The following is a 24,662-nucleotide window of genomic DNA, read 5'->3' as shown; positions in this document are numbered from 1 at the left end:
CCATTGAGTATTCTTCTGATCGTAGAGATACTCTCCGAGTAGTGATTTTGAAAACAACCCATATAATAATTATGAGAAAGAAGCCACAAGAAAAATCCTTTCAAACTACCTATGAAAATGTTCAGGACTGGGAAAAGGCCCTCCTCCATAATCAAAATACTCCAAATCATGTTCTTGTAGTGGATGTTCATGCTTCATGGTGCGGAAAATGTCTATCCATATTACCGGTGTTTGAAAAGATGCATGTAGAATATAGTGATGAACATCCTCTCTCTTTTGGTGTTCTCGATTCTGAAAAGATTTTAGCTGAATTACATGATTTGATGAAACCAGTTCCTAGACAGCTTGGAGTTCCATCCATGCAATTACGAGGGTCTTCAAAGAATTTACTTGTACTAGGTGACCATGAAGTGCTTTCCGATGATTTAAAAAAAAAGAAATTATACAAGGAAGATGTAAAAAGGAAAAATTATAAGGCAACTTTAGAATCATGTTCAGGACTCTCTGAACCACATTTCCTTATTTTTAAAGAAGGAGAGTTGATGAGAAAAGTGAGAGGTGTTAACACACCATCACTGCAACGATTTATTGTTCAACTAATAACGAATGAGGTCCCAGAAAAAAAGGAGGAACCACTTGAACAAGGTGTTTCTGGAATTAAAATTGAAACAACAGAAGAGGAAAAACGAGAGGAAATTAAACCAGAAGTTAAACAAGAAGTTGAACAAGAAGAAGTTAAACTAGAAGAAGTTAAACAAGAAGTTGAACCAGAAGTTAAACAAGAAGAAGTCAAAGATGTTGTTACTCCTGAAAAGTCGAATCCAGTCATTGAGGAGATTAATCCTCCATCAGAGAATGTGACAGAGAGTGAAAATGCTCAGATATCAAAAGAATTGAACAAGTCTGAATCAACGCAGGATGAAGAGCAGAAGCAGGATGAGTCTCGTGGAACTGAATCTGGAGGTGAACAACTCCTGCAGGCAAAAGAAGAGCAGTCAGAGGTAAACGAAACAATGATCAACACCCAAGAAGACCATCCACCACTGCAGGAAAAGCCAGCTTCAACAAAAGAATCTCCTCAACAAGAAACTCAAAGTAGTGACTTTAAATCAGAGAGTAGGCATGAAGAAGCTGCCAATGTGCATTCTGAAACAAATTCCGGAGCAGAGGTACATCATGAAAAAACAGAAGAGGTGAGAGTAGCAAAAGAGCATGTGACTCCAAAAACAGTTGTTGTGGACGAGAAAATGATCCATGACGATCAGCAGCATGAATCTCAGGCTTCAGTTGCCAAAGACGCACCCCCTAGACCTTGCGAAAATGTGGTCTTTGAGGAGAAGCAGGTCGAAAGCGTTGTGAGTGAAGAGGTGGTAGAAAATCATGGAGATGTTCCACCCAGTACCGAAAGCCACAGTGTTGATATAAATAAAGGTGAAAGCAATAAAGAATAATTTACTCGGAAGATGTGGGAGAAGAAAAGATAATCTTTTCGATACTTGCAAACAATTCTACAAGTTCTTTCTCCTTGGAAATATTCAAAGAGGCTGCGCTATTACTTTCCTCGTCTTGTTCGTTCTCTGTTGTTTGTTTCTTCTTCTTATTTTGAACCAAGTACTCCACTACCAATTGTTGACACTTATTGAGGGTGGGAATGATTGTAGTTTTAAAGGACTCGCCCAGTTGACCCTTGCAATATTCCTCAACGATGTGAACATCTTCAAGATAATATTTCAAGAGTGGATTCACCAGTTTACCAGGAACAAATAAGTAAATGGCCTTATCGTTCAACATTAACAAATATTGGCAAATGGAAATTAAACGAGTACCGAAAATCACAACACCACTTTGAAGAGTATCGTCAGTCAATTTTGCCAAATGTTCTGTATGATTGATTTTAAGCTCTTGTTTCTTTTCCTTGAGATAGGTTTTTTCTCGCTTCTTGTCCAACACCTTAATGAAAATGCTAAATTGTTTAGCAGTGGTTTCAAATTGTGAAATAAATGATTGCAGTGTTGTAGAGTTTGAATTTAGGCTTTCAACCAAAGTGTTCATCTCTTTTACCTCTTCCTCTCTTGTCTTATCAAGTTCAACCTTTTGATTCAATTGTTTCATTAATAATTTAATTTCTCTATTCAATTCAACAAATTGCGCTTGTTGCTCTTCACTTGCCATACATAACAAGTTGTTATATTCCTTAATGAATTGTAAATTCTTTTCATTAATATTGAGAGTGTAGTCAGAAAGAGTGGTAGAGCTACTAGAAGATGTCTTTTTTGATGATCCTTTTTGAAGTGAAGAGGAGGAAGGAGCATGTAGAGATCTCAATAAATTCTTACAAGTGTCATATAATATTAAATATACCATAATTGTACATTTGGTCTTGAGGATGTGTTTTTCGAGGGGATTAATAAATTCTTTTTCTAAATTTTCTTTATGCAATCGATGTAGGATATCTAAGGATTTGTTGTGTACAACAATTTGAGTATATAAATCGTTCAATTTGTCTTCTACATTCAATTCACCGCTCAATTTTTGTTCTAATTGTATACTTTGTTGATTGATGAGATAATCTCTAGTTTCTAAATACATCTTTTCAATTTTAGGAATTAAATATTGAATCATTTCATCAATAATAGAGTCGTCTTGACCACTGAATTTGTTTAACATGTTCTCATTGTCCTTATCATTGTCTAAATAAATTAATAATTGTTTTTCAATTAAATTGAAAATTTCATCCTTTTTAGGAAGAATCTTTTTGATTCCACTTTGTTCAGGAGATGAGACAGAAGATTTGCTCGATGATGATACTTTCTTTTGCTTGTTGCTCGATGATGATTTCTTTGATGAACTCTCCTGTTGTGAACAAGATGAGGTATTTGTTGGAGAAGAAGTGATAGCACTTGCTGTCTTTAAATAAATTCCAACCTGTTCCAATGCAAGTGGTTTGAATTGATCATTTAATATTTGATCAATCATATCCAAACTCATGACATATCGATTATCAAATACTACAATACTATTACTCTTAATAATATTCTTATTCAATACGATATACTTGTCAATGAGTTGTTTCATATCACAACTAGTATCAATTAATACACAATGATCACCACCATTGTTTTCAATATGTAATGGAATAGATTTGTGTTTGTCATTGTTACCATTGAGAGTGGAATCAAAAATAGAACGAAAAGATTCAATCAATTTCATATGAATGATCATTTCATCTTGAATGTTGATGAGAGATGTGGTATTAGTGGTGGTATTGGTGGTGTTAATACTAGTAGTTGTTGTTGTTGTAATTGACATGTTCTCAGAGTTGTTGAGAATATTCGAATTTGCCAAATTTTGAGAATCTCGATAGGCATTCAAATAATTGATCATTTGTTGAGTACTCTTAAAAGCCTTATAACCAATCAATTGTTCTACTCTTTCAATCGAAATATATCCATTATTGTCAATGAATTGACAAATTTGATCCGTTGCATTCTTTTCATAAATGTTTGGAACATAGAGAGTGGAATTCACTTGAAGAGTGCCATTCAATTGTTTGTTCTTGATTAAATCTTTGATGATGGTTTGAAACAATTCCAATTCAATTTCAACATTGCTCAACTGAGGATCATTTGAAGTATCATTTGCCATCATGATCATGGAAGAATCATTCATCATGACATAGAATTGTTTTGTAATTTTCAATAACTCATTACACTCAATAGATCTACTAATAATACCATTACATATACCAATAGTAATTGATTTGAGATTATTGATATACTTTTCAGTATAGAGTGAGTTATTACTAAAAATAGTACCATTCAACAATAAATGTTTGTATTTAGCAATAATATGTTCCTTAATAAAATCAGAAGGTAAAAACAATTGTTTGGTTAATATTCCAATGTAAATGTACCCATACAAGACGAGTAATTCATTGATTTCCATAACCACTGATTCGAGATAGGATTCAGTTAGAATTTCGCATCCATTGATCAAATCAGGTAATATCAAGTGTTTGTTAATTAAATTTTGAATAGGTGATTCCAAGTACGTAAAATCAACTCTCAATAGTTTGGGTAATTCGTTCTTGTTGATTCTACCTCCATACTTTTCTAATAGTACTTGTAATTCATATTCAATTTGATCTTTGGTAATAAACTCTTTGCCATCGGTGGTGAAACACAACTGATCTGAAAAGGCTTGATCATATTTTTTAATATATTGAATTAATTCAATAATATGATGATCATTGAGTTTGTATGATGAAGAAGAAGAGAGAGATTCTTGTTGGATGGTTTCAAATTGTTGTTGAAGTTGCTCGAGGGATAATTCATTCCAATTTTCATGATTGATCCAAGTATTCATAGTCTCATCATCCGAGGTATTGGCAGCCATTGTTGTTGTGGTTGGATGATTGTTTTTTTGATTGCAGTTGTTGTTGTGGTTGTTATGGAGTTGAAGAAGCAAAGCACGATTCGAGAGAAAAAAGTCTCTTTTCAGGAAAATTTTTTGAAATAATGAACAGTGGCTGGAGAGTACTATTGCGCAAAAGGACGAGAGAAAAAAGTCTCTTTTCAGGAAAATTTTTTTATATTTTTAAAAAATGAATTTCTCGCTTTCCAAATCATCATCGAACAAGAAAACACCTTCAATTTCCATTCAGCTCGGAGGAACAAAAAAACAATCTTCCGCTCTATTCAATAACAACCAAACAAAAACGAGCAATTATAAATCTGATCAGAAAATAGAATCACTATTTTCAGAGCAAGATGAAGAAGAAGAATCAACCATCAACCATCATTCAAAATCATTACACCCAAAAAGTAAATCCTCATCATCCTCTGCAATGACTCAATCATTACTCTTTCAAAAAATACAACATGAAAAGAAAAAAGTAGATCCTCAACAGACCGTCAAATCTTCCCTTCAAGATATTGATCAATGGGAATTAGTAGATCATGAACAAGATCAAAAATCTGAATCAATTGTTGAACATGCTTTCGAAAATATGAAAAATGTAATTTCAAAAACTTATACACAAAAACTATCTGAAAAAGATTCAAATCCACAAGAATCTAAATATATTGCAAATTTAGTGAAACTCGCTGAGGAAAGAAAGAAAGAAAAAGAGTTAGCACAAATTAGAAGAATGCAAAAAGAATCATCCATCAATTCAAGTCATACAGTTTTTGTAACAGAGGAATATAAACAAAAACTCAAAGAACAAGAACGATGGACTGAAGAAAAAGAAAGAGAAAAAGAAGAAGAATTAAAAAAAAATGTAACAAAAATAGGAATGGGTAACTTTTATAAGAGTTTATTATCATCATCGACAAGACACGACGTTAGTGATGAAAAGAGTAATACTACTACAAGTAACACCACCACTGATGAACGAGATCACAAAGAGACTTGTGAGATCTCAACAAAAAGTGATCTTTATGATCATCCACAACAACAGCACAGAGGCATAAAAAGAAAACAAGAAACTTCCTTAATGAATGAAAGTAGATCACCCGTCGGACAGTCCTCTCAATCACAGATCTCTTCTTCTGAAATGAAATCTTCCTTCAGTTTGGAACAAGAAGATCAACCACAACTCAAAATTGTAAAGATTGATAAGGAAGAAGCTGTATTGAGTGCACGAGAGCGTTATTTGAGGAGATTGGCAGAGAAAAAACAAGAACAACTTTCGAAGTGATTTGAAATTCAAATTAGAAAAATCTGAAAATTATATGGACCATGTTAGGTTCAATGGTGTTAGGTTCAATCATTGAACAACATGAAAACTCAAACCTACACAAAGAAATGCATGCCACTCGACGTCGAGAAAATTCCTTGTTGGAACATTCAAGAAGTGCACTCTGACATGAGTGTTGAATTCCAACATGAATTGTTCATGGTCCTTGAAAGTTTATGAATTCCAATAAAAAAATGAACAATCAAAACAAACCAAAGAAAACATTCATGTATACACCTTCCATTCAATTATCTTCGGATGATGAAGATGATGAATTTTATCACCAAATTGTACAATCATCAAAGAGACCACCACCACCACCACCACCACCACCATTGAATCGTGATCGTGACAACAAGCCTTGTAATGATGACGATCGTCAAAATCATCATTCTTTGAAACTCTATTCGATCATCAATTCCGATGATGATGAGCAAGATTCTTGTCGTCATTTTGATGAAAATCCATCATCATCCAATAATAATAATAATAGTACCAAACAATTTGTTAATGTTCCACTTTCGCATGGTTTGAATTGTTTATTTCCATTCAATCCCTATCCATCACAAATTGAATTTATGAATCGAATCATATACACGTTGTTGAATCATGATGGTAGTGGTGATGATGAAAAGGGAATGTCTCATGCCATTCTAGAGAGTCCAACCGTATGTACGAGAATAATGATTACAATATTATATATGTTTCAATATGAATTCAATATTTAAATATTTACAACTATGAATTCAATATTTAAATAATTGCACTCAATGAAACGTTTTGATGACACAAATATCTCCAAAATTTATGATTGTGCACATACATTCTCATCCATCCATCCATCCATCCATCCATCCATACACTCGCACACGCACACGCACACACATACGCATCATCCATAACTGCTGTATATAATAATAACATGTGATACAACAGGGTACAGGTAAAACTTTGAGTTTATTATGTGCAACCTTATGTTGGCAGCAACACCTTAAAGCCACAATGATCCAAAAATGGAAAGAAAAACATTCTCATATTTCACATCATGAAAACTCTTTGGATGCAACAACAACACTAAGTATACCATCCTATGGACATCTCTCATCCTCATCATTATCAGATCAATCACAGAGAATGGCCACTTTGAATCATTCATTTCAGACTCATACCATGAATGATCACACAAGCAGCAGCAATACGATGAATCTTGTCTTGTTTGATTCTTCCTCATCACCACTCAAGAAGAGATCTGTCATGACATTGCAGAGTGGTTCTTCCTCTTCTGAAAATGAACAAGCAGTAGTACTTGTAGAAGATCATGTCCTACTAGTAGGACTTCCAAAGAAACAAAAGCTCGAGTATACAATTCACAGCACCAATGGCAATATCAATACTTGTAATAGTACTATGAATACCAAAACTGGTAATGCCAATACTACTAATATCAATACTAATACTAGTGGTATCAATAGCAATATCAATACTAGTAATAGCAATACCACTCCTTCCTCAGACTTTCATCAAATTTCTAAAATTTTACTTTATTTACAAAAAGGATTTAATCACAAGGCAGAACGTGAAATTCTAAAATCCAATCCATTACCAAAAATTATCTATTGTTGTAGAACTCATTCACAAATCAAACAGGTGGTTAAAGAACTTCGAAAGACAGCTTACACTCCTAAAATGACCATATTAGGAAGTAAGCAACAATATTGTATCAATCCAATGGTGAATAATAACACTCGAATCAATTCAACCAATAACAATAACAACACTCGTTCGACACGAGATGTTCAAACGGAATGTCAAAAATTAATTGATGCTTCTAATTGTTATTATTATAAGAACTTGCATGCACTTGTTAAGAGTTCTAATTATTCTCCACATTCTAAACATTTAATTTATGATATTGAAGATTTAATTAAGGAAGGAAAAAGAATGAAAAGTTGTCCATATTTTGCATCTAAAGAATTTCTACTCGATCCAGAAATTGAATTCATTTTGTGTCCTTACAATTACATTCTATCACCCATCACAAGAGAGATCATGTCCATCAATGTTCAAAATTGTGTGTGTATTTTTGATGAAGCTCACAACTTGGAAGATGCATGTCGAGAGGCTACTTCATTGACTCTGAGTGACTATGAACTTGAACATGTGTGTCTCAATGAATTGAATTCCATTCTCACAACAACAACCACAACATGGACAAAGTCTACGAGGGCTGGTAATGGCACTACTACTACTACTAATACTACTAATACTAATAATACTAATAATACTACTACTACTCATCATGATGAAAAACCTTTGATTCATGGAGGAGAAGAAGAACATCATTCTTCAATGAACAGAATTCAATACAAGTATCACAAAACACTTCATGATTTTATTCTAAGAATTTTAAATTGGATGAACACTCAACAATTAACACCTCTTTCCAATCATGAGGGTGATGATGATTCTATTGAAGGTAAAATTATTAAGGAAAAACATGGAATCATGAATGAATGGATGGAACCTATTTTTGGTCATGTCTCGATTCCATATCATGATCATTTAAAACAAATCAAACATGCACTGTATCATGTAAAATCATCGAGTCCAATCAAGAAACAAACCAATGGAACGATTCATTTGACACTCTCTCAACGATGTATTAATATATTGCACGAATTGGTGACCATCTTTGATTTAATGTTAAGAGATGATTACAAATTCATGCAAGATTATGCAATTGTCTTGATCAAGAAAGCTGTAAATCATTCCATAAGAAGAGGTTCTACAAATATGGCAACTAGTAGTACTACTACTACGACTCTTCGTACCAAAACCACCACCACCACTCCAACAAATCACTGCTCTCATGCAACAACAATTTCATCACCATTTTCTATTGAATTTCAAATTAATTTTTGGTGTCTTTCACCTCGGGTTGCCTTTGAAGAATTGAAACTCTTCTCCAAATGTACAGTATTAGCATCAGGTACTTTGAGTCCTCTTGATACATTTTCCTATGAATTGAATACTCCATTTACAACCATCTATGAGGCAGAACATGTCATTGAACAAGATCAAGTATGGGTTGGAACATTGGGACAATCGAATGAAGTGAGTTTGAATGCAAACTATTCCAATAGTTCTACACCACAGTATCAAGATGAATTAGGAAGAATTATTTTATCTATTTGTCGTCAAGAAGAAGAGAATTCCACATTCATGAATGGCGGAGGAATTCTTGTCTTTTTTCCTTCCTATTCATTCATGCAGAAAATTTTAAAGAGATGGAAACAAAGCAATACCACTGCTACCAATACCACTGCTACGAATACCACCACTGAATCATGCTCACAAAACTCCTGCTCACTTTTGAAACAAATGGAACAATACAAGGATGTATTCTTTGAAGAAAAGGGAGCCAATATTGAAGAGACCATTCAAAAGTATTATGCAAGTGTTTCTGAATATAAGAAGAAGAATACTATCACTACTACTACTGCCACGAATTCCACTACTACCAATACTACTACCAATACTACTACCAATACTACTGGTAAGAATAATCATCCTCCCAAAAAGAATGGTGCTCTCTTTATGGCTGTGTGTCGAGGCAAGGTATCTGAAGGTATTGATTTTTCCAATGACAAGTGTCGAATGGTGATCTGTATTGGTATTCCATATCCAAATGTGAGGGATTTAAAAGTGTCTCTCAAAAGAGAATATAACGATCAAAAGCAGCAAATGTATTCTTCCACTAGTCAGAATCATACTGGTGGTAGTGGTAATAATGGTGGTCAGAGTGGTGGTGATGGCTTGTATAGTATTGGTCATAGTAGAATAAGTAATTACAATATGACATCAGGTGAACATTGGTATACAAGTCAAGCCTTTAGAGCCTTAAATCAAGCTGTTGGTCGATGTATTCGTCACAAGAATGATTATGGAGCTATTTTATTGATTGATGAAAGATTTCAAAATAAGAATAGTGCCAAGACTGTGAATGCATTCTCAAAGTGGATTCGAACAAGACTTGTGAATTATCCATCTCTTCAAAGTTCATTGAAATCTCTGAATGAATTTTTTAGAAAGTGGAATCATTATGGAAAGAGTGATCATGAAAGTGGTGGTGGTCAGAGTGATGGTCAGAGTGGTGGTTTGGGTACGAGTGGTGGTCAGAGTGGTAGTGGTGGTAGTGGTGATGGTACAACAAGTAAGATTTCAACAACTAGTGCTACCAGTGGTGGTAAGGATAGTAGTGTTCTTGTTGTGTCTGGTGGTGGTAGTAGTACAAGTCATCATTGGGTAAAAGCAGCAGCACCACCATTGTTGAATGATCGCCATGGCAGTAGTGATCAACGACTGTTGCTGCACCACAAAGAAGAAGATGGTATTGTTCAACATCAACAACATGACTTGTCTTGTGCTTCTTCTCAAACGATCAATAAGAAGAAGGGTTCTGAAAATTTTAATTCTTCAAGTGAATCCTTAGAAATGCTCAGTGATGATAGTTGTCATGATGATGACATTAAAAAACAGAGACTGACTGATAGTGATGATGATGATGAAACCATGTTACAAATTCCATTCACAACAGCCACAACTACTACCACTCTCAAATCATCATTGATGAATACATATATTCAAGATGATGCAACAACAAGTCATCATTCTAGGATCAATTCAACAACAAGTCATCTTGAGATTTGTTGTACTTCATGTCAGAGTACACTACTCTTTTCCAATCAAGGTCAAAGGATTGCATTACAACCAAATTTAACTCTTCTAAAAAGTATTCTCTCATCCTTTGAGAATGTATTTCATCAACATGAAGGTATGTATAATTCATAATGATGGTCATGTATTATGAATAATTGCAATTCATAATGATACCTATGACATACCATAATAATATAATCCATATTGAATCACCATCTAGTATTGAGAATTGATTCCAAATTCACTCATTCATGCACATGCACTCAAACATTTACTGATGAACAACAGCAGAATAGTCTGAGATTAATGACCAAATCATCCTCTCGACTCGATCAACAACACTTTCCCAGTGATCGTCTCCTCAACCTTGATGAACAAAATTTCTTCAAGTTCCAATTTCATCAACAACTCTATTCCATACCAATGAAGGATCACACAGCAAAATCTCAAACAGACAACAAGATGATCACACACTTTTCTGAAAGTGATGGAGTCGTGTATAGTCTCTTGTTTTGTAAGAATTGTTCGTTTGTGAGTGGAGTTAAAATTATTGCTACTGATCAAGTCCATCAGAATGAAATGAATTCTGTCATTCTGTTCTTACCAATTCTGAGTTCTTATGACAATATGAAGAAACGTTCACACCCAACCATCCCCAGAACACAACCCTCACCACTACCATCACCACCACAAACAACTCTTCACAAAGCACCGCCTGATGTGGTGGTGGTAAGTTCTGACGATGAAGAACAAGAAACCCAAGTTCTATAAAGCTTGAACATACTTGATCGTTAACTCCATATATATTATGGTGTTCAAGCTTTTGAGTTTCGAAAAGGGGGCATCATCAAAAGATGAACACTAAGATCAAAATGAAAAAATGGTGATGCATCAAACACAACAGAATAATCGGAGGACTACTAGGTCATCAGCAACCACCACCACCACCACCACATCAACCAACAATACTTTTACTACTACTACGACTGATCAACAACAAGAACAACAACAGACCCAACAATTTGATGAAACCACCACAAATCATGATGCATTCGATCGACGACAACAACAAAAAGATTTTGATCATCAAATTCTTTCTCATGCTTTTCCCTTTTCTACCCATGATTCTACCTCAGTGTCTAATTTCATCACGGACGTAAAAGTTGATCCAAAAAGAAAGTTATTACTTGCAAGTACCTATTCATCGGGAAGAGTCTATGTTTTCGATTTGGATACTCGAAAATTCTTATATTCCATCCAAGTGGGTGATCGCAGTGGGTGTTGTTATTATTTGACAATTGAAGAGCCTTTTCGTCATGAAAATGATCTCATCATGATGAAAGGTCTATCTACTACTTCAAGCACTACTGGCACAACTAGTACTACTTCAAGCACCACCACCACTACTACGAATGAAGATGAGAATCGACACATGCCATCATCAATGACATGGGATCAAGAAACCATTCAAATGGCATGCACTTATCCAAGTGTGATTGTTACCACAGACATGTACTCGTATTACACGATCGAAAAGTTCATCATGTGTCCAACCTTGTATGAACCAAATGTTCGAACAGCAACAAGACTATCCAATCACAGGTCTCGAATGTGGAAATGCACATCATCCGAATTTAATGCTCTCAGAGGTTTATGTGTGGATCATTCATCTCGAAGACTTTTTGTGAGTGATCGAGATGCAAGTAAAATTAGAGTATTATCGAGTAGAGATGGACATTTATTGAAATCCTTTGCATTCAATGCTCCTACGGATCTAGCATTTTACGAAGGAAATTTGTTCGTTTGTGAAAAAATCAACCAATGGCGTGCATATTGTTTCATCCATAGATGGAAGTATTTTGAGAAGTATTGCAGTGGGATGTTTTAACTATCCAAGAGGTGTTGTTGTCGATCCAAACACTAAACATATTATTGTGAGTGATAGTGATCATCATAAAATCAAGGTATTCAATTGGACTGGGGAAATGTTGGAAGAGTTTCAGCATGTACCAGGTAGTACTCATTCAAATTTATTGAACACTCCATTTGGATTGTCATTGGATGATCATGCAGGATTTTTATACGTAGCAGATTGTTACAATTATATGATACAAGTGTTTCACTATAATGCAAGATGGTATAAGAATGAAAAAAGATTTAAGGATTTGCTTAAAAGTTCCAAACAAGAACAGTTCAGCGATTTAATAGTAATAATAGTACCGTGATGAATAGTAGATGAGTTATTGAACCTTTGTCGTCTTTGATGGGTCAACTCGAATGTTCGAAATGATCGTCTCTCTTCACACTCAATATGTTTCAAGCTCCATGCTCTCATGTAACTATAACTGATTAACTGGTTAAACATTCTTTTGTGGCCACTTCCCACCACTCACTTGAGCTTGGAATCTTCATGTTTGTTTCTTCTCTGATTCTCTTGGGAAGGAAAATTCAACAATCGTGTGTGTACAACCAATTTTGCACATGTTCTTTTGGTTTGTTTTGAAAATTAGGATTGGTCTTAACGTTGGCCTTTCATTTTGATTGAGATTCAGATTTGATCCTTGTTGTAGTGAATTGCAGAGATTGGAACTGAATCCAGCAAAGCCTTTTGAACAAAAGCTCAAAAAAAAAACCATGCCCAAACAACCGAGCCATAAGTTACTTTCCAAGTTCTTTGGAAAGTATAAAGGCACAAATCCTTTCAATGTTCTCATTGCAGGAACAAAATGTCGTAGGAATTATTCCCAAGAAATTGCAACTGAAATCACTAGTTAAAAGAATCATGAACCCTTTAGAAATCAAGCTAATAGTAGATACAGACGAATACTGTTCACGACAATTTCTATCAAGAAGGTGCAGAATTCGTCGGAAACGAAAGTGCAAACGAGGAGTCCACTTACTTTGGTGATGTAATTACCATCAAATCAAAGACACAATAATCATGACAAAGCCACTTCAAGAATTGTTAAGGTTATATAATATATATTATTTTATATAAAGTAGCAGTTAAGGTAATATATGTTAAAAAATATATATATAACATAAATAATATTGTTGCTTTAAGAAACCAGAACTAAAATGCAAATACAAAATTCTTTTGCACCTCTCGAAATGCAAAAACTCTTTCGCCCACCGTGGGGCTCGAACCCACGACCACAAGATTAAGAGTCTTGCGCTCTACCGACTGAGCTAGACGGGCAGACATAATAATTGAACGTTTGTTCTTGAAAAAATTAACCAAGGTTGTGCTTGTAGCTTCGGAAGGAAGAAACACTCTGTTTGTGAGTTGATTAAAAAAATCTCCACAACATATTTTGAGAGCTATTGTTGTTGTAGCTTTAAACCCTCTTCATCATTGCCGCTGTTCTTCGGATTTTACTCCGATTTCGATATCGATTTATTGGCATCATCCACCAATATATTCGTCATTTTGGATTAATTTTTCATACTCCTTCTCTCAATTCACAATTTCTCGTACCATCATCATCATGTTACCCACCACCACCACCACGACTACTAGTATTACTACAAGCAACAACAACACCTATAAAAAGTACACATGTGGTTGCATTCCTAATCGATTCACTAAACCCATTCAAAGATCTTTTTATTCCTTTGCAACCTCCAAATGGGGTGTCATTCTATTAATTATTGTGACCTTCATTACTCTCAATTCCATTCTTCATTTATTACAATCTTTATTAGATATTTCAATTATGGATAAAACAACATTGGTTGAAGATGATGTTTCACAAATGGGAAGTTATTGTCATCGGATGTACAAAGATAACATTATGAAAGTGAATTCAATTTCTAAATTATGTTATGAACCAATGGATATTGTTTATACTTGGGTGAATGGTTCTGATCCAATTCATAAAGCATTATTGAAAGAATATACAGAACAACAAGAACAACAACAATTAACAGAACAAGATGAAAATGATGACAGCGAAACTACTACCAAGACGACTACAACGAGTCGTATGAGTACTAGTAGTAGTAGTACTACTACTACTACAACTGGTGGTACTACAACAAGCACTACAACTGGTAATGACAGCAGTGTTAACACTCATAGAACCAAAAAGAAGGATTCAAATGATCCTCTCAATAATAAGAAAGAAAATAATCGTAAAAACAATGAGCAAACCAATCATAAAGTGCAATGGAAGGGAAGAAGAAGAAAAATTAAATCAAGTCATTGACAAGACTTCAAAAAAGAAGAAGACCAATTCTCATCATCCTACTCTGAAGAAGAAGAAACTCGTTCACACAACTCGTGCTTCTACCACCACTGCATCTCGTGCTTCTACCACCAATGATCATACTAATAGTAATCATAATATCAATAATAATAATATCAATAATAATATCAATAACGATAATCATAATATCAATAATAATAATATCAATAATAATAATATCAATAATAATATCAATAATAATAATACGAATCATTCCAATAATAATACTACTCAACAACAAGACAACACTGTCAGTGGTTCCAATCGTTTTAGAGATAATGATGAATTGAAATTCAGTTTAAGAAGTTTAGAAAGATTTGCTCCATGGGTTCGAAATATTTATATTGTCACCAATGGTCAAGTACCCAATTGGTTAAATATTAAGAATCCAAAAATCAAAATTGTGAAACATTCAGATATTTATAGAGATGTTTCACATTTACCTGTATTTAGTTCTCCATCCATAGAATCTCATATTCATAGAATACCTGGTCTATCTAAAAAGTTTATCTATTTAAATGATGATGTCATGTTTGGAAATTTTGTCTATCCTGAAGATTTTTATAGTCATTCGACAGGACAAAAAGTATTTCTCAGTTGGGAAGTTCCACCATGTGCAAGTGGATGTCAAGAATCATGGTTAGGAGATGGTTATTGTGATTTGTCATGTAATGTCACTCAATGTGATTTTGATGGTGGTGATTGTATTGGAAATAATGTGAGAATGTCGTATGGATCTTCCTCATATGGTAATTCCTGGAATAACTGGAATACTGGAACTTCCAATGTTCCTTCTTGGATGTCAGCAGGATCTTCATTGAAATCTAATTACAATAATTATTGTTCTGCTTCATGTCCTGATTCATGGATTGGTGATCGATTTTGTGATCGACCATGTAATGTTAAGGAATGTGGTTTCGATGCAGGTGATTGTGATTTTAAAGAATTGAAAAGAGTTTTATTGCATCAAGATGTGACTGAGGATTTGAATGTCATTTATGTGAGATCGAACATTTCTTCTATTTATTTGAATTTAAATCCAATTTTCATGAATTCACAAATTACAAATGGAAATCATGATAATGAGAAATTGGTGAGAAGTTCAACCATTTCACAAAAAGAAAAATTATTAATCTTTACATTTAATTATCAATTATTGAAAGCAAATATCACACACTATACCTCTATCAATGACACTCTTCACAACAATTCCACCACTAAAACCCCCCTTAACACCAAAACTCTTAACACCAAAACTCCCCTTAACACCACCAATACTATTATTCATAACACCAAAACCCTTAACAACACCATGAATTCATCCAATAGAGACATGTATTATGAAGAAATCATTCAAGTGACATTAGAAGCTGAAAGAATTCTCAATGCTAGTACTAGTAGTAGTAGTAGTAGTAGTGATAAGGATGATCATAATCACTACACTTCGACCATAACGACTCATTACACAACTGTGAATCGAGAAGAAGAAGAAGGTCTCGATTCTAAATTAATCATTTCCAAATCCTTTATTGTGAAATTAGTGAATCATGAATCCTTTGAGTATATTCAAAACAAGTTTAAAAAAAAGAGAGAAGAACAAGATATTATGGCATTAACTGAAAGTGAATATTCTCAAATGCAACAGGATGTTCATTATTCTTCCAAAGTCATCATTCCAACCCTAATAACCACAAGCACAACTAGTAGTAGTAGTATGAAAAGATCCATAGTACAGAATTCTAGTGGTGGTAGTTTTGGTGGTGGTGTTAGTAATGGTTCTGGTGCATGGAGTGATGGTCAGAGTGGTGCATTGAGTAGTAGTAATGGTATGACTTTTCCTTCAACAACAACAACAAGTTCAACCACCACTGCATCGACTACTACCACTACTACTACTACTACTACTCCTTCTCAAACAACAACTTCCTCTTCAACAACAACAACAACAACCAACACTGCTGCTGCTGCTTCATTGACTACTACTCCTTCTCAAACAACAAGTGGTGGTGCCACTACTCCTACTCAAACTACGACCAATATGAACAAGAGGAGTAAGAGTCGTAGTAGTGGTAGTAGTAGTGGTAGTAGTATGGGTATTAGTGGTAGTAGTAGTAGTGGTAGTAGTAGTGAGAAGAAAGACATGTTGCAGAAAAATCAATTGGACAAGAATGATCCAACAACAACAACAACATTACCTTCTACCACCACCATCACCACCACCACCACCACCACTGAAATTGATGATCTTTCTGATGTGGTAATGGTGGCGGCTGATAAAAGTCCTACTAGAAGAAACACTATCGACCGACAATCGAGTCAAAGTGGTGGTGGTGGTGATGATGATGTGGAGGAGGGTAATGATGGCGATCATGATCGTACTACTACTACTACTACAACTGCTACTACTTCTATGACTTTAGAAAAGACTCCAAAGACTCTGAAAAACCCCTCAAATCCTTCTTCAAAATCTCGGAATTCCAAACGACCATCTAGACATCATGATTCATCAACACGATCCACATGGACTCGAAACAAAGTCTCTAAAAAGAAGAATCCAATGATGCCAGCTGAGTTAGTGAATGATGATGATGGCGATGGTGAACAAGAACAACCAATGAAAAAGAAGAATCGAAAACAAAGTGAATCGATTGTTGAAGAGGAATTAATGGCCTTAAGAAATGCTCTAAAAAGAAGAAAACAAAGAAAATTATTGAGTATACCTAAGGATGATACTTTAAAAAGAAGAATTCACAATACTGTGAGTGAACATTTTCACTATACGAATGATGGCGATGGTGAACAAGAACAACCATCATCAACATCATCATATTCATCACTAACAACACCACCTCCAACTTCATCCCCAACATATTCATCCCCAACATATTCATCACTAACAACACCACCTCCAACTTCATCCCCAACTTTATCCCCAACATATTCATCCATTCGAATTCCTATTGTTCAATCTCATCCAGAAGAAATTGTAAATTCACTTCGTCATCAATTATTAGAAAAAGAATTTTCTCAAAAAACGTATAAAAATATGAAAAAGAGTATTGAAAGACAAATTCATCAAGATCAAATTCAATACAATAGTGATCACAATGATGAAACTTCCTCACAACAACACTCATCACCCTCTGCTCGTCGATTATTAGACAAATTTGGTGATTCCTTAATTCATGTGAACAAATTACTAAATAAGGAATATGGAAGAGCTTCAAGAAAAGTACCAGCTCACATGCCACATATGATTGATAAGGATATTATGAGTGAATTACAAAAGAAATGGGAATATGAATTTAATGTGACATCTTCCAATCGATTCCGTTCCTCAAATGATATGCAATATACATTTACATATTTTTATTATTTAATGCATGAAGGAATTCCATACAATGCAACAGAATTCTTCAAAGAGCATGTGGATACGAATCAAGATGATATTATGGATGATTATGAAATTAGAAATTTAGCAAATATCATGTTTAACAAGTACAAAATATCACAAGACAAGGTCAATGAATTGTCAAGAAATATTACAAAAAAGATGAATGATTGGAAACGAGTGAATGAAAAGAATGAATTGGATCAAACTGTGAGTGAGAAGAAGAGTGGTAATAGTGGTGATGGTGGTAATAGTGGTAATAGTGGTGATGGTGGAAATAGTGGTGATGGCAGTACAACAAGTGATGGTGGAAATAGTGGTGATGGCAACACCACCACCACCACCGATTCAACCTTTTCTTCTTACTTTTCCAATTGGAAACGTGGAACTAGTTCATTTGGTTCTTGGTCATCCTATGATTCTTATAGCTCATTTAAGGATTATTTGAAATCAGTTCGATCTGTCTTGTTTGGACATTTAAATTATACAAATTTGGTCATGTCTAACTATGATCCAAATTACAAGACAAGAACAAGACCAACATTTGATGATTTTGTGAATAGTGGTTTGAGTGATATTGTGAAAACTAAAGTTCACAAAAGTGAACAACGTTTCCCATACACTCTTGAAGATTTATCTGAAGTTGGATTTCACATGATTAGAGATGATTATGATAAGGTTGGAGAACAATTAGATGAATTAACAAGAAAGAGACCTAAATTTATTTGTCTCAATGATGATATGAATCAAACAAAACCAAATATCGAAGTTGTTGAATTACTTCATAATTTCTATCGATGGTATTTCCCAAAACCATCTCAATTTGAATTACCAGAAGGAGAAGAGAACCCATTTCTATACATTGATCAATTGCAACAATATCATGATATGCAAAGATATTCCAAGTATGCCTACGATGGTGTTGTTGTGACTGCCATTTGTTTCATTTGTTGTTGTGGTTTGATTTTGAGAAGATGTATTGTTGCTAACAACAAGTCGTCGAATCGATCGAGTGGTAGTGGTGTTATTGGTAGTGGTGTTATTGATAGTAACAGTAGTAGTAGCATTAACAACAGTCGATCCATGCAACATCAGCATCACACCAGTAATAGTCCACAACACCAACATACAGGAGGATTCTTTACCCATTCAGCCACCTCCACTGATCATCAATTACCTTCTCAACAAGGTCTTCATGTTACTGCTCACAAATCTCATCACCAATATGGTGGTGATCATGAAGAAGTGTAATAAAAGTGGAATATTTCGATTCATTTCTTGATCGTTTCGGCTGCCGAGTGGTTTCTATGAGCCTGAAATCAAGATTGGCTCTTTTTACATGACCAATAATTAGTAGGATTCGAAAAGTTCTATTAACAAAAAACTCAATTCATCTTTTTATATATACACGAGTGAGTGATCTCTCTTTTGCCATATTCACCATGGTGAATCATCATCTAAATGGTACAAAAATCACTACAGCAATCAAACCAAGGACGATCAACAGTAAAATAACAATAATTATAATCTTCCACTTGTCAGAAGTATTATTCAACAATGTCTGTAACCTCTTATTCGTTCTTTCCAATAAACCCTTTGTCTTCTCCACATGATTTTCCATTTCTTCTAATTCTCTCTTGTGTTCATCCAATTCATTTCCAATTTCAATAGCAATTTGGCCAACTCGTTGAACCGTTGTAGTCATCTTGTCCATCTGTTCATCTTGATTTTTTCTCACAGTGTCTTGAATTTGCAACTGTTCATCAATAAATCTTTGATTATCCTTGATATAGGACTCTTCAAGCCTTGAATATCTTCCTTTACTAGTAGTGGTGGTGGTGGTATTCTTAAAAGAGTCATGATAATTTCCATCATCATCTTCATCATTTAATTGTGCCGATGATGAGCCTTTTTGTTTCGGATCGGAAAATAGGCTTTCCTTTTGAAGTTGAGTTTGTTTTTGTTTTCTATTCTTCATTTGTTGTTCTATTTGTCTCATTTGCTGTGATGTAGAGGAAATAAACAATTTACGTTTTCCAATCTCCTCTCGGGATATATTTGAAAAGCGTTGAGGATTCTTTTCAACAATATTGATAGTTCCTTGCAAATCATTTAAAAACAAATCAATGGATTGAATATTATTTCTCAGCTCTCTCTCAATACCAGTAATTGAGACTTCATCCATTGTACCCGATCCGTTGATTTGCTCCATATACATCTCTTGGAGCACTTTAACGGAACGGAGCTTTTCAGTGACCTTGTCTTTGACAATATCAAAGGGATCGGCCGAGTTCATTTTTTTTAAAAATAAAAATTATTTTAGAAATTAATTTTCAAATCGAATTAGAAACTGCCAATTGTCATCTGACGATTCACAAAAAATAAGTGACTCATTCTGATCAGAATCCCATGCAATCATTACGTCATCAGCCATGGTTTTCACATCATCGAAACAAGATTCTTGTATTGATACTTGTGGCCATTATGGTCATTTACATTCTCATGTTCAATGCCATCCGACATCGAATTTACGATACTAATGACAATACTAATGAATCAAAGAAACATGACACAACAGCAGAACAACAATCCAAAGATTTACTCGAACATTTATTATCTCAACTCAAATCACAAAATGAACAATTACGACATCAAGTTGTAACTTTACAACAAGAATTAAAAGTTGCAAAAGTATTCAATCCGAACAGAAATGATGACAGTGATGACAGTACTCGTAGTAGTACACTTTCAACAACAACAACTCATTCTTCTACAACACTTTCAACTCCTTCTTCTTCAACACTTTCTACAACACTTTCAACTCCTCCTCAGTCTCCTTATAATGAATTTGAATATTGGAATCGAAATTATTACATTCGATCCGATCCTCATCGAAATGCTTGTTCCAATGATATTGGATTTGGACTTGTGGAGAGATGGAGAAATGCAGAGAAATTAATTTGTGGGATTGATTCATCTATTACTACCACAACTACTACTGAAACTACTACTACAACTACTTTAAAAAAACCTTCTACAACTTTTACTACAACTTCATCATCAATTGCTCCATCCAAAGTCTTGATGTATCGCATTCAACAAACAAGACATGTGGCACAAGATAACTTTATTCGAATATTGAACATGATTGTTCCATTAAATTCATTCTCTGGAAATGGATTCTCAAATGGATGGTATGCCAATTGTGAAAAAGATACTTCTCTATGGGTCGATCATGATCAACGATTATTTCAATTACATTTGAATCATTGGATGCGAGCATTTAGAGGAAGTACTAATTCGAACAAGATTCAAAAATGTGATCAAATCATTTCAAAGAGACTTGTTCTTGTTCAGAGAGATGGTGAATTTAATTTATTTCATTCCATGACTGATTTTGTGAATATTTTCATTAATTATTTAATGATTTTAGGAAAGAATGTCCAAGAGGGTCGAATTCCCAATGATTCGACGAATGAAAATGTTGAGTTTTTTGATCATTTTGTCAAGAATAGTCACATTGTTCTCTTGGATCATTATCAGAAAGGATATTATTATGAAATTTTAGAGAAATTGGGAGATCAAGTGTTCACTCATTCTGAATATAAGAAATATTTGCAAGAAGAGTATCCACATCTGAAAATGGATAGTCTTGTTTGTTTTGAAGAGGTGCTCATGGTGACTCCTGGAGGATCATGTTTTTTGATGAAAGATGCATGGTAAGTTCTCATTATTGAATTCATTTTCAATATTCATTTAAAACGAATTATTCAACAACAATTGAATCACCACCCTCACTGTCATGTTCTTCACCAATGACACTTTCAATTCTTCGATCATTAATGTGTTGTTCACAACCAATCTCATAAATCATTCAAAAAGGAGACCCAATCCATGCCGTGAATCGGACATTCTCAAAGCCTTCTCCACCTATATCACTCGAAAAGTACTACAAGGACATCATCTCGTTCGTAGGAGAGGTCATCCCCATCAAGATCCCATTAAAATTGTATTCAGTACCAGAAAAGTAAAAGAAACAGCTGCTACCATTTATAGAAGAATTATGAATGAAGATGAATTGAAACAAGCACTTGAAAATGATCCCATTCTGAAACACAAACACAATGTAGAGATCAAGTTTATTGACTTTGGTCAAGTTGGATCCATTCAAGCACAAATTAGAATCATTCATCAAGAGACTGATATATTAATTGGTGGACATGGTGCTGGACTCACTCACACCATGTGGCTTCCAGAAGAAGCTGTCCTTGTCGAATTATTCCCATCAGGTTTTCATAGCTCATTCTTTAGAAATTTGGCGAAATGGAGAGGTATTCAGTATTTGGCCATGCAAAATGATAAATCAGAAAATGTGGTGGATGCTCACATGCATTGGACCAAAATTGATCCTGAAGAGTTTGTTCAATTGATTCGTGCAGCAGTGAATATTGTTGAGCATCATCATTTGGGAACTGGAATTCATGCTGTTGCATTTGATGGTACCAATGAAAATCATCATTTATGAGAAACTAACCAATGAAAATCATCACAAAAGTTTATACTCATAAACTCCAATCCTCATTTGTAATTTGGAGTTTACTTGATGTGTTCGAAATGAAATTCAAGAGAGAGAATAAAGAGGTTCGATAGATATATATCGATCGTACTATATATAACAACACGAGTCAGACTACACGTCATCATCATTCACCAAGAATTTTGACTCGTCGAGCAACTGTCTTTCTTTCAAACGATCGTTGCTTGTTATGGAGAGTTTCCTCTTTGAATGGATTTACCTAATTTGACTCAATGCAATCCGATAAACTCGTCTAATTCAAAAAAACCTGGACATGTCCCTCGTAAAACGCTTGTTTGGATCCTCACCACATCAGCATCACACATTCAGACCCATCCGATCTAGAAATCCACTCTATAACTTTCTATCTTCCTTTACAGACAATGACATTGTTCAACCCTTAGTCCATTCACCCTTCTCTACATTCAATTCTCCACTCGTGGATGTGAAGGAAAGTCCAACACAATTCGAACTCATTGCAGGTAAGCGTCGTTTCAGAGAGGAAAATTGATGCATTCAAGAAGATTGGTTCCAAACACTGTGAAAAATATGATTTGAATTTTTGCTTTTTAAACATACGATAATCACGAACTTGCCAATATGGTACACTGTACTATATCGATATGACTCCATGTATGACAATATCCATGACCATCATACACACACATATTGTGTATATTATAATATACAATAGACGTTCCTGGTTTCAAGAAGGAAAATATTCACTGTACCATTGATGAAGAAACACAAACTCTCATTCTTCAAGGAGACAAAGAAAGTAAGGAAGAAAAGGATTCACAGTATATTCTACATGAACGTTTCAATGTTGGGTTTTCTAGACAGTTCGATATTCCTGATAATGTTAAAATTGATGAAATCAAAGCAAGTATTAAGGATGGTCAATTGAGATTAATCATTCCAAAGAGTGAAAGCTATCAGCCACATCCAGTTCATTCTGAAAAAGTCAAAAATATACAAATTGAGGAATAAATTATTTTCCAAATCTTTGATTACAAGAGACATATTCTAATACACATTTTACAAAGTCTTGTTCAGTGAATTGTGTGACAAAACACTTTTCAACATGACTATACAAAGGTGATGAAATTGAAAGTGTGAAAAACTAGTTACTTACCTAATTTGGGTGTATTTCAAATGCAGAGGAGAGAAACCATGAAGAAGTAAAACAGGAGTGCTAAATGAAATTAACATGTTTGGTTCAGGAATATTTTCTTTGGTGTGACGATGCAATTTCTCACTCACATGATGCCTTACTAGTTCTTTTAAATTTTCCATGTCTTGTTTGTGCTTCAACTCTTCAAAAATGGAATTGGCTAATTTCGTAATACTTGGTTTTCCACAGTTTTGAAAACTCAGTAATCGAACAACTAAGGTTTGAGTGTGATTATGGACAATATTCTTGGTTGGAATTTTTAAACATGGAATTTCATGTTCAATATTTTGTTTGGTTTCTAATAATTGAATATTTTTGGCGGTAAATTTCACTTCATGATTTTTCAGAACTCTTTCAATAAAGGTGAATATTTGTGTTGCATGCTTTTCCAATATTCCATATTTATCATAGAATGCAATACTCTGAATGGAGTGATTTTTCAGCTTTGAAAAAGTTGTCAGTGACCAATAAATCATGTTTTGAATTTGCTTCATGGCGATTTCATCTAAACATGTAACTCGTTTTTGAGAAAGGTCATCATGATGGAGAACATGTGGAGAAAGCATTTCTGTATCAATTGCAATTGCTAAATGATTTGGAAATTTACTAATCATATCTTCATTCAATTTGTCTGGAGAAAATGTATATCGTGAGGTTGGAGAGGAAGAAGGATTAATTCCGAGCAGCATCACAAACATTTGGCTTAACAATCTCTCCCACACATGATGATATATAAAATAACACGTGTATAACAATAAATAGAGTGAATGAATGAGAAAATGACTACAAGAACGTAATGCTCCCATAAAGCCTTC

At 34.4% G+C, this 24,662-nt stretch overlaps 10 protein-coding genes across 10 annotated transcripts; 7 read left to right on the top strand and 3 right to left on the bottom strand.

Annotated features, from left to right (window-relative positions):
* Positions 1 to 71: 71 nt before the first annotated feature.
* FDP41_001263 (uncharacterized protein) lies at positions 72 to 1,451 on the top strand (the record flags this gene model as incomplete). Its single annotated transcript, XM_044703170.1, has 1 exon — positions 72 to 1,451. One exon carries the CDS (start codon positions 72 to 74, stop codon positions 1,449 to 1,451), a length of 1,380 nt encoding a protein of 459 aa, XP_044564308.1.
* Position 1,452: 1 nt separating this feature from the next.
* On the bottom strand, positions 1,453 to 4,395 carry FDP41_001262 (uncharacterized protein; the record flags this gene model as incomplete). The annotated part of the gene is made up of 1 exon (XM_044703159.1): positions 1,453 to 4,395. The coding sequence occupies one exon, from the start codon at positions 4,393 to 4,395 to the stop codon at positions 1,453 to 1,455; it is 2,943 nt and encodes a 980-aa protein (XP_044564307.1).
* A 208-nt stretch (positions 4,396 to 4,603) lies between these two features.
* On the top strand, positions 4,604 to 5,701 carry FDP41_001261 (uncharacterized protein; the record flags this gene model as incomplete). Its single annotated transcript, XM_044703148.1, has 1 exon — positions 4,604 to 5,701. The coding sequence occupies one exon, from the start codon at positions 4,604 to 4,606 to the stop codon at positions 5,699 to 5,701; it is 1,098 nt and encodes a 365-aa protein (XP_044564306.1).
* Positions 5,702 to 5,934: 233 nt separating this feature from the next.
* FDP41_001260 (uncharacterized protein) lies at positions 5,935 to 11,230 on the top strand (the record flags this gene model as incomplete). Its single annotated transcript, XM_044703137.1, has 3 exons — positions 5,935 to 6,408; positions 6,677 to 10,574; positions 10,680 to 11,230. The coding sequence occupies 3 exons, from the start codon at positions 5,935 to 5,937 to the stop codon at positions 11,228 to 11,230; spliced, it is 4,923 nt and encodes a 1,640-aa protein (XP_044564305.1).
* Positions 11,231 to 11,339: 109 nt separating this feature from the next.
* Positions 11,340 to 12,347, top strand: FDP41_001259 (uncharacterized protein; the record flags this gene model as incomplete). Its single annotated transcript, XM_044703125.1, has 1 exon — positions 11,340 to 12,347. One exon carries the CDS (start codon positions 11,340 to 11,342, stop codon positions 12,345 to 12,347), a length of 1,008 nt encoding a protein of 335 aa, XP_044564304.1.
* Positions 12,348 to 13,947: 1,600 nt separating this feature from the next.
* On the top strand, positions 13,948 to 19,348 carry FDP41_001258 (uncharacterized protein; the record flags this gene model as incomplete). Its single annotated transcript, XM_044703114.1, has 2 exons — positions 13,948 to 14,526; positions 14,624 to 19,348. The coding sequence occupies 2 exons, from the start codon at positions 13,948 to 13,950 to the stop codon at positions 19,346 to 19,348; spliced, it is 5,304 nt and encodes a 1,767-aa protein (XP_044564303.1).
* A 202-nt stretch (positions 19,349 to 19,550) lies between these two features.
* Positions 19,551 to 20,393, bottom strand: FDP41_001257 (uncharacterized protein; the record flags this gene model as incomplete). The annotated part of the gene is made up of 1 exon (XM_044703103.1): positions 19,551 to 20,393. One exon carries the CDS (start codon positions 20,391 to 20,393, stop codon positions 19,551 to 19,553), a length of 843 nt encoding a protein of 280 aa, XP_044564302.1.
* Positions 20,394 to 20,506: 113 nt separating this feature from the next.
* On the top strand, positions 20,507 to 22,622 carry FDP41_001256 (uncharacterized protein; the record flags this gene model as incomplete). Its single annotated transcript, XM_044703092.1, has 2 exons — positions 20,507 to 21,816; positions 21,980 to 22,622. 2 exons carry the CDS (start codon positions 20,507 to 20,509, stop codon positions 22,620 to 22,622), a joined length of 1,953 nt encoding a protein of 650 aa, XP_044564301.1.
* Positions 22,623 to 22,947: 325 nt separating this feature from the next.
* FDP41_001255 (uncharacterized protein) lies at positions 22,948 to 23,663 on the top strand (the record flags this gene model as incomplete). The annotated part of the gene is made up of 2 exons (XM_044703081.1): positions 22,948 to 23,155; positions 23,368 to 23,663. The coding sequence occupies 2 exons, from the start codon at positions 22,948 to 22,950 to the stop codon at positions 23,661 to 23,663; spliced, it is 504 nt and encodes a 167-aa protein (XP_044564300.1).
* A 1-nt stretch (position 23,664) lies between these two features.
* Positions 23,665 to 24,545, bottom strand: FDP41_001254 (uncharacterized protein; the record flags this gene model as incomplete). The annotated part of the gene is made up of 2 exons (XM_044703070.1): positions 23,665 to 23,761; positions 23,809 to 24,545. 2 exons carry the CDS (start codon positions 24,543 to 24,545, stop codon positions 23,665 to 23,667), a joined length of 834 nt encoding a protein of 277 aa, XP_044564299.1.
* Between the last annotated feature and the right edge of the window lie 117 nt (positions 24,546 to 24,662).

Source organism: Naegleria fowleri (genome assembly GCF_008403515.1).
Source record: "Naegleria fowleri strain ATCC 30894 chromosome Unknown tig23, whole genome shotgun sequence".
NCBI lineage: Eukaryota > Heterolobosea > Eutetramitea > Acrasida > Naegleriidae > Naegleria > Naegleria fowleri.
This window is presented reverse-complemented; position numbering and strand designations above follow the sequence as displayed.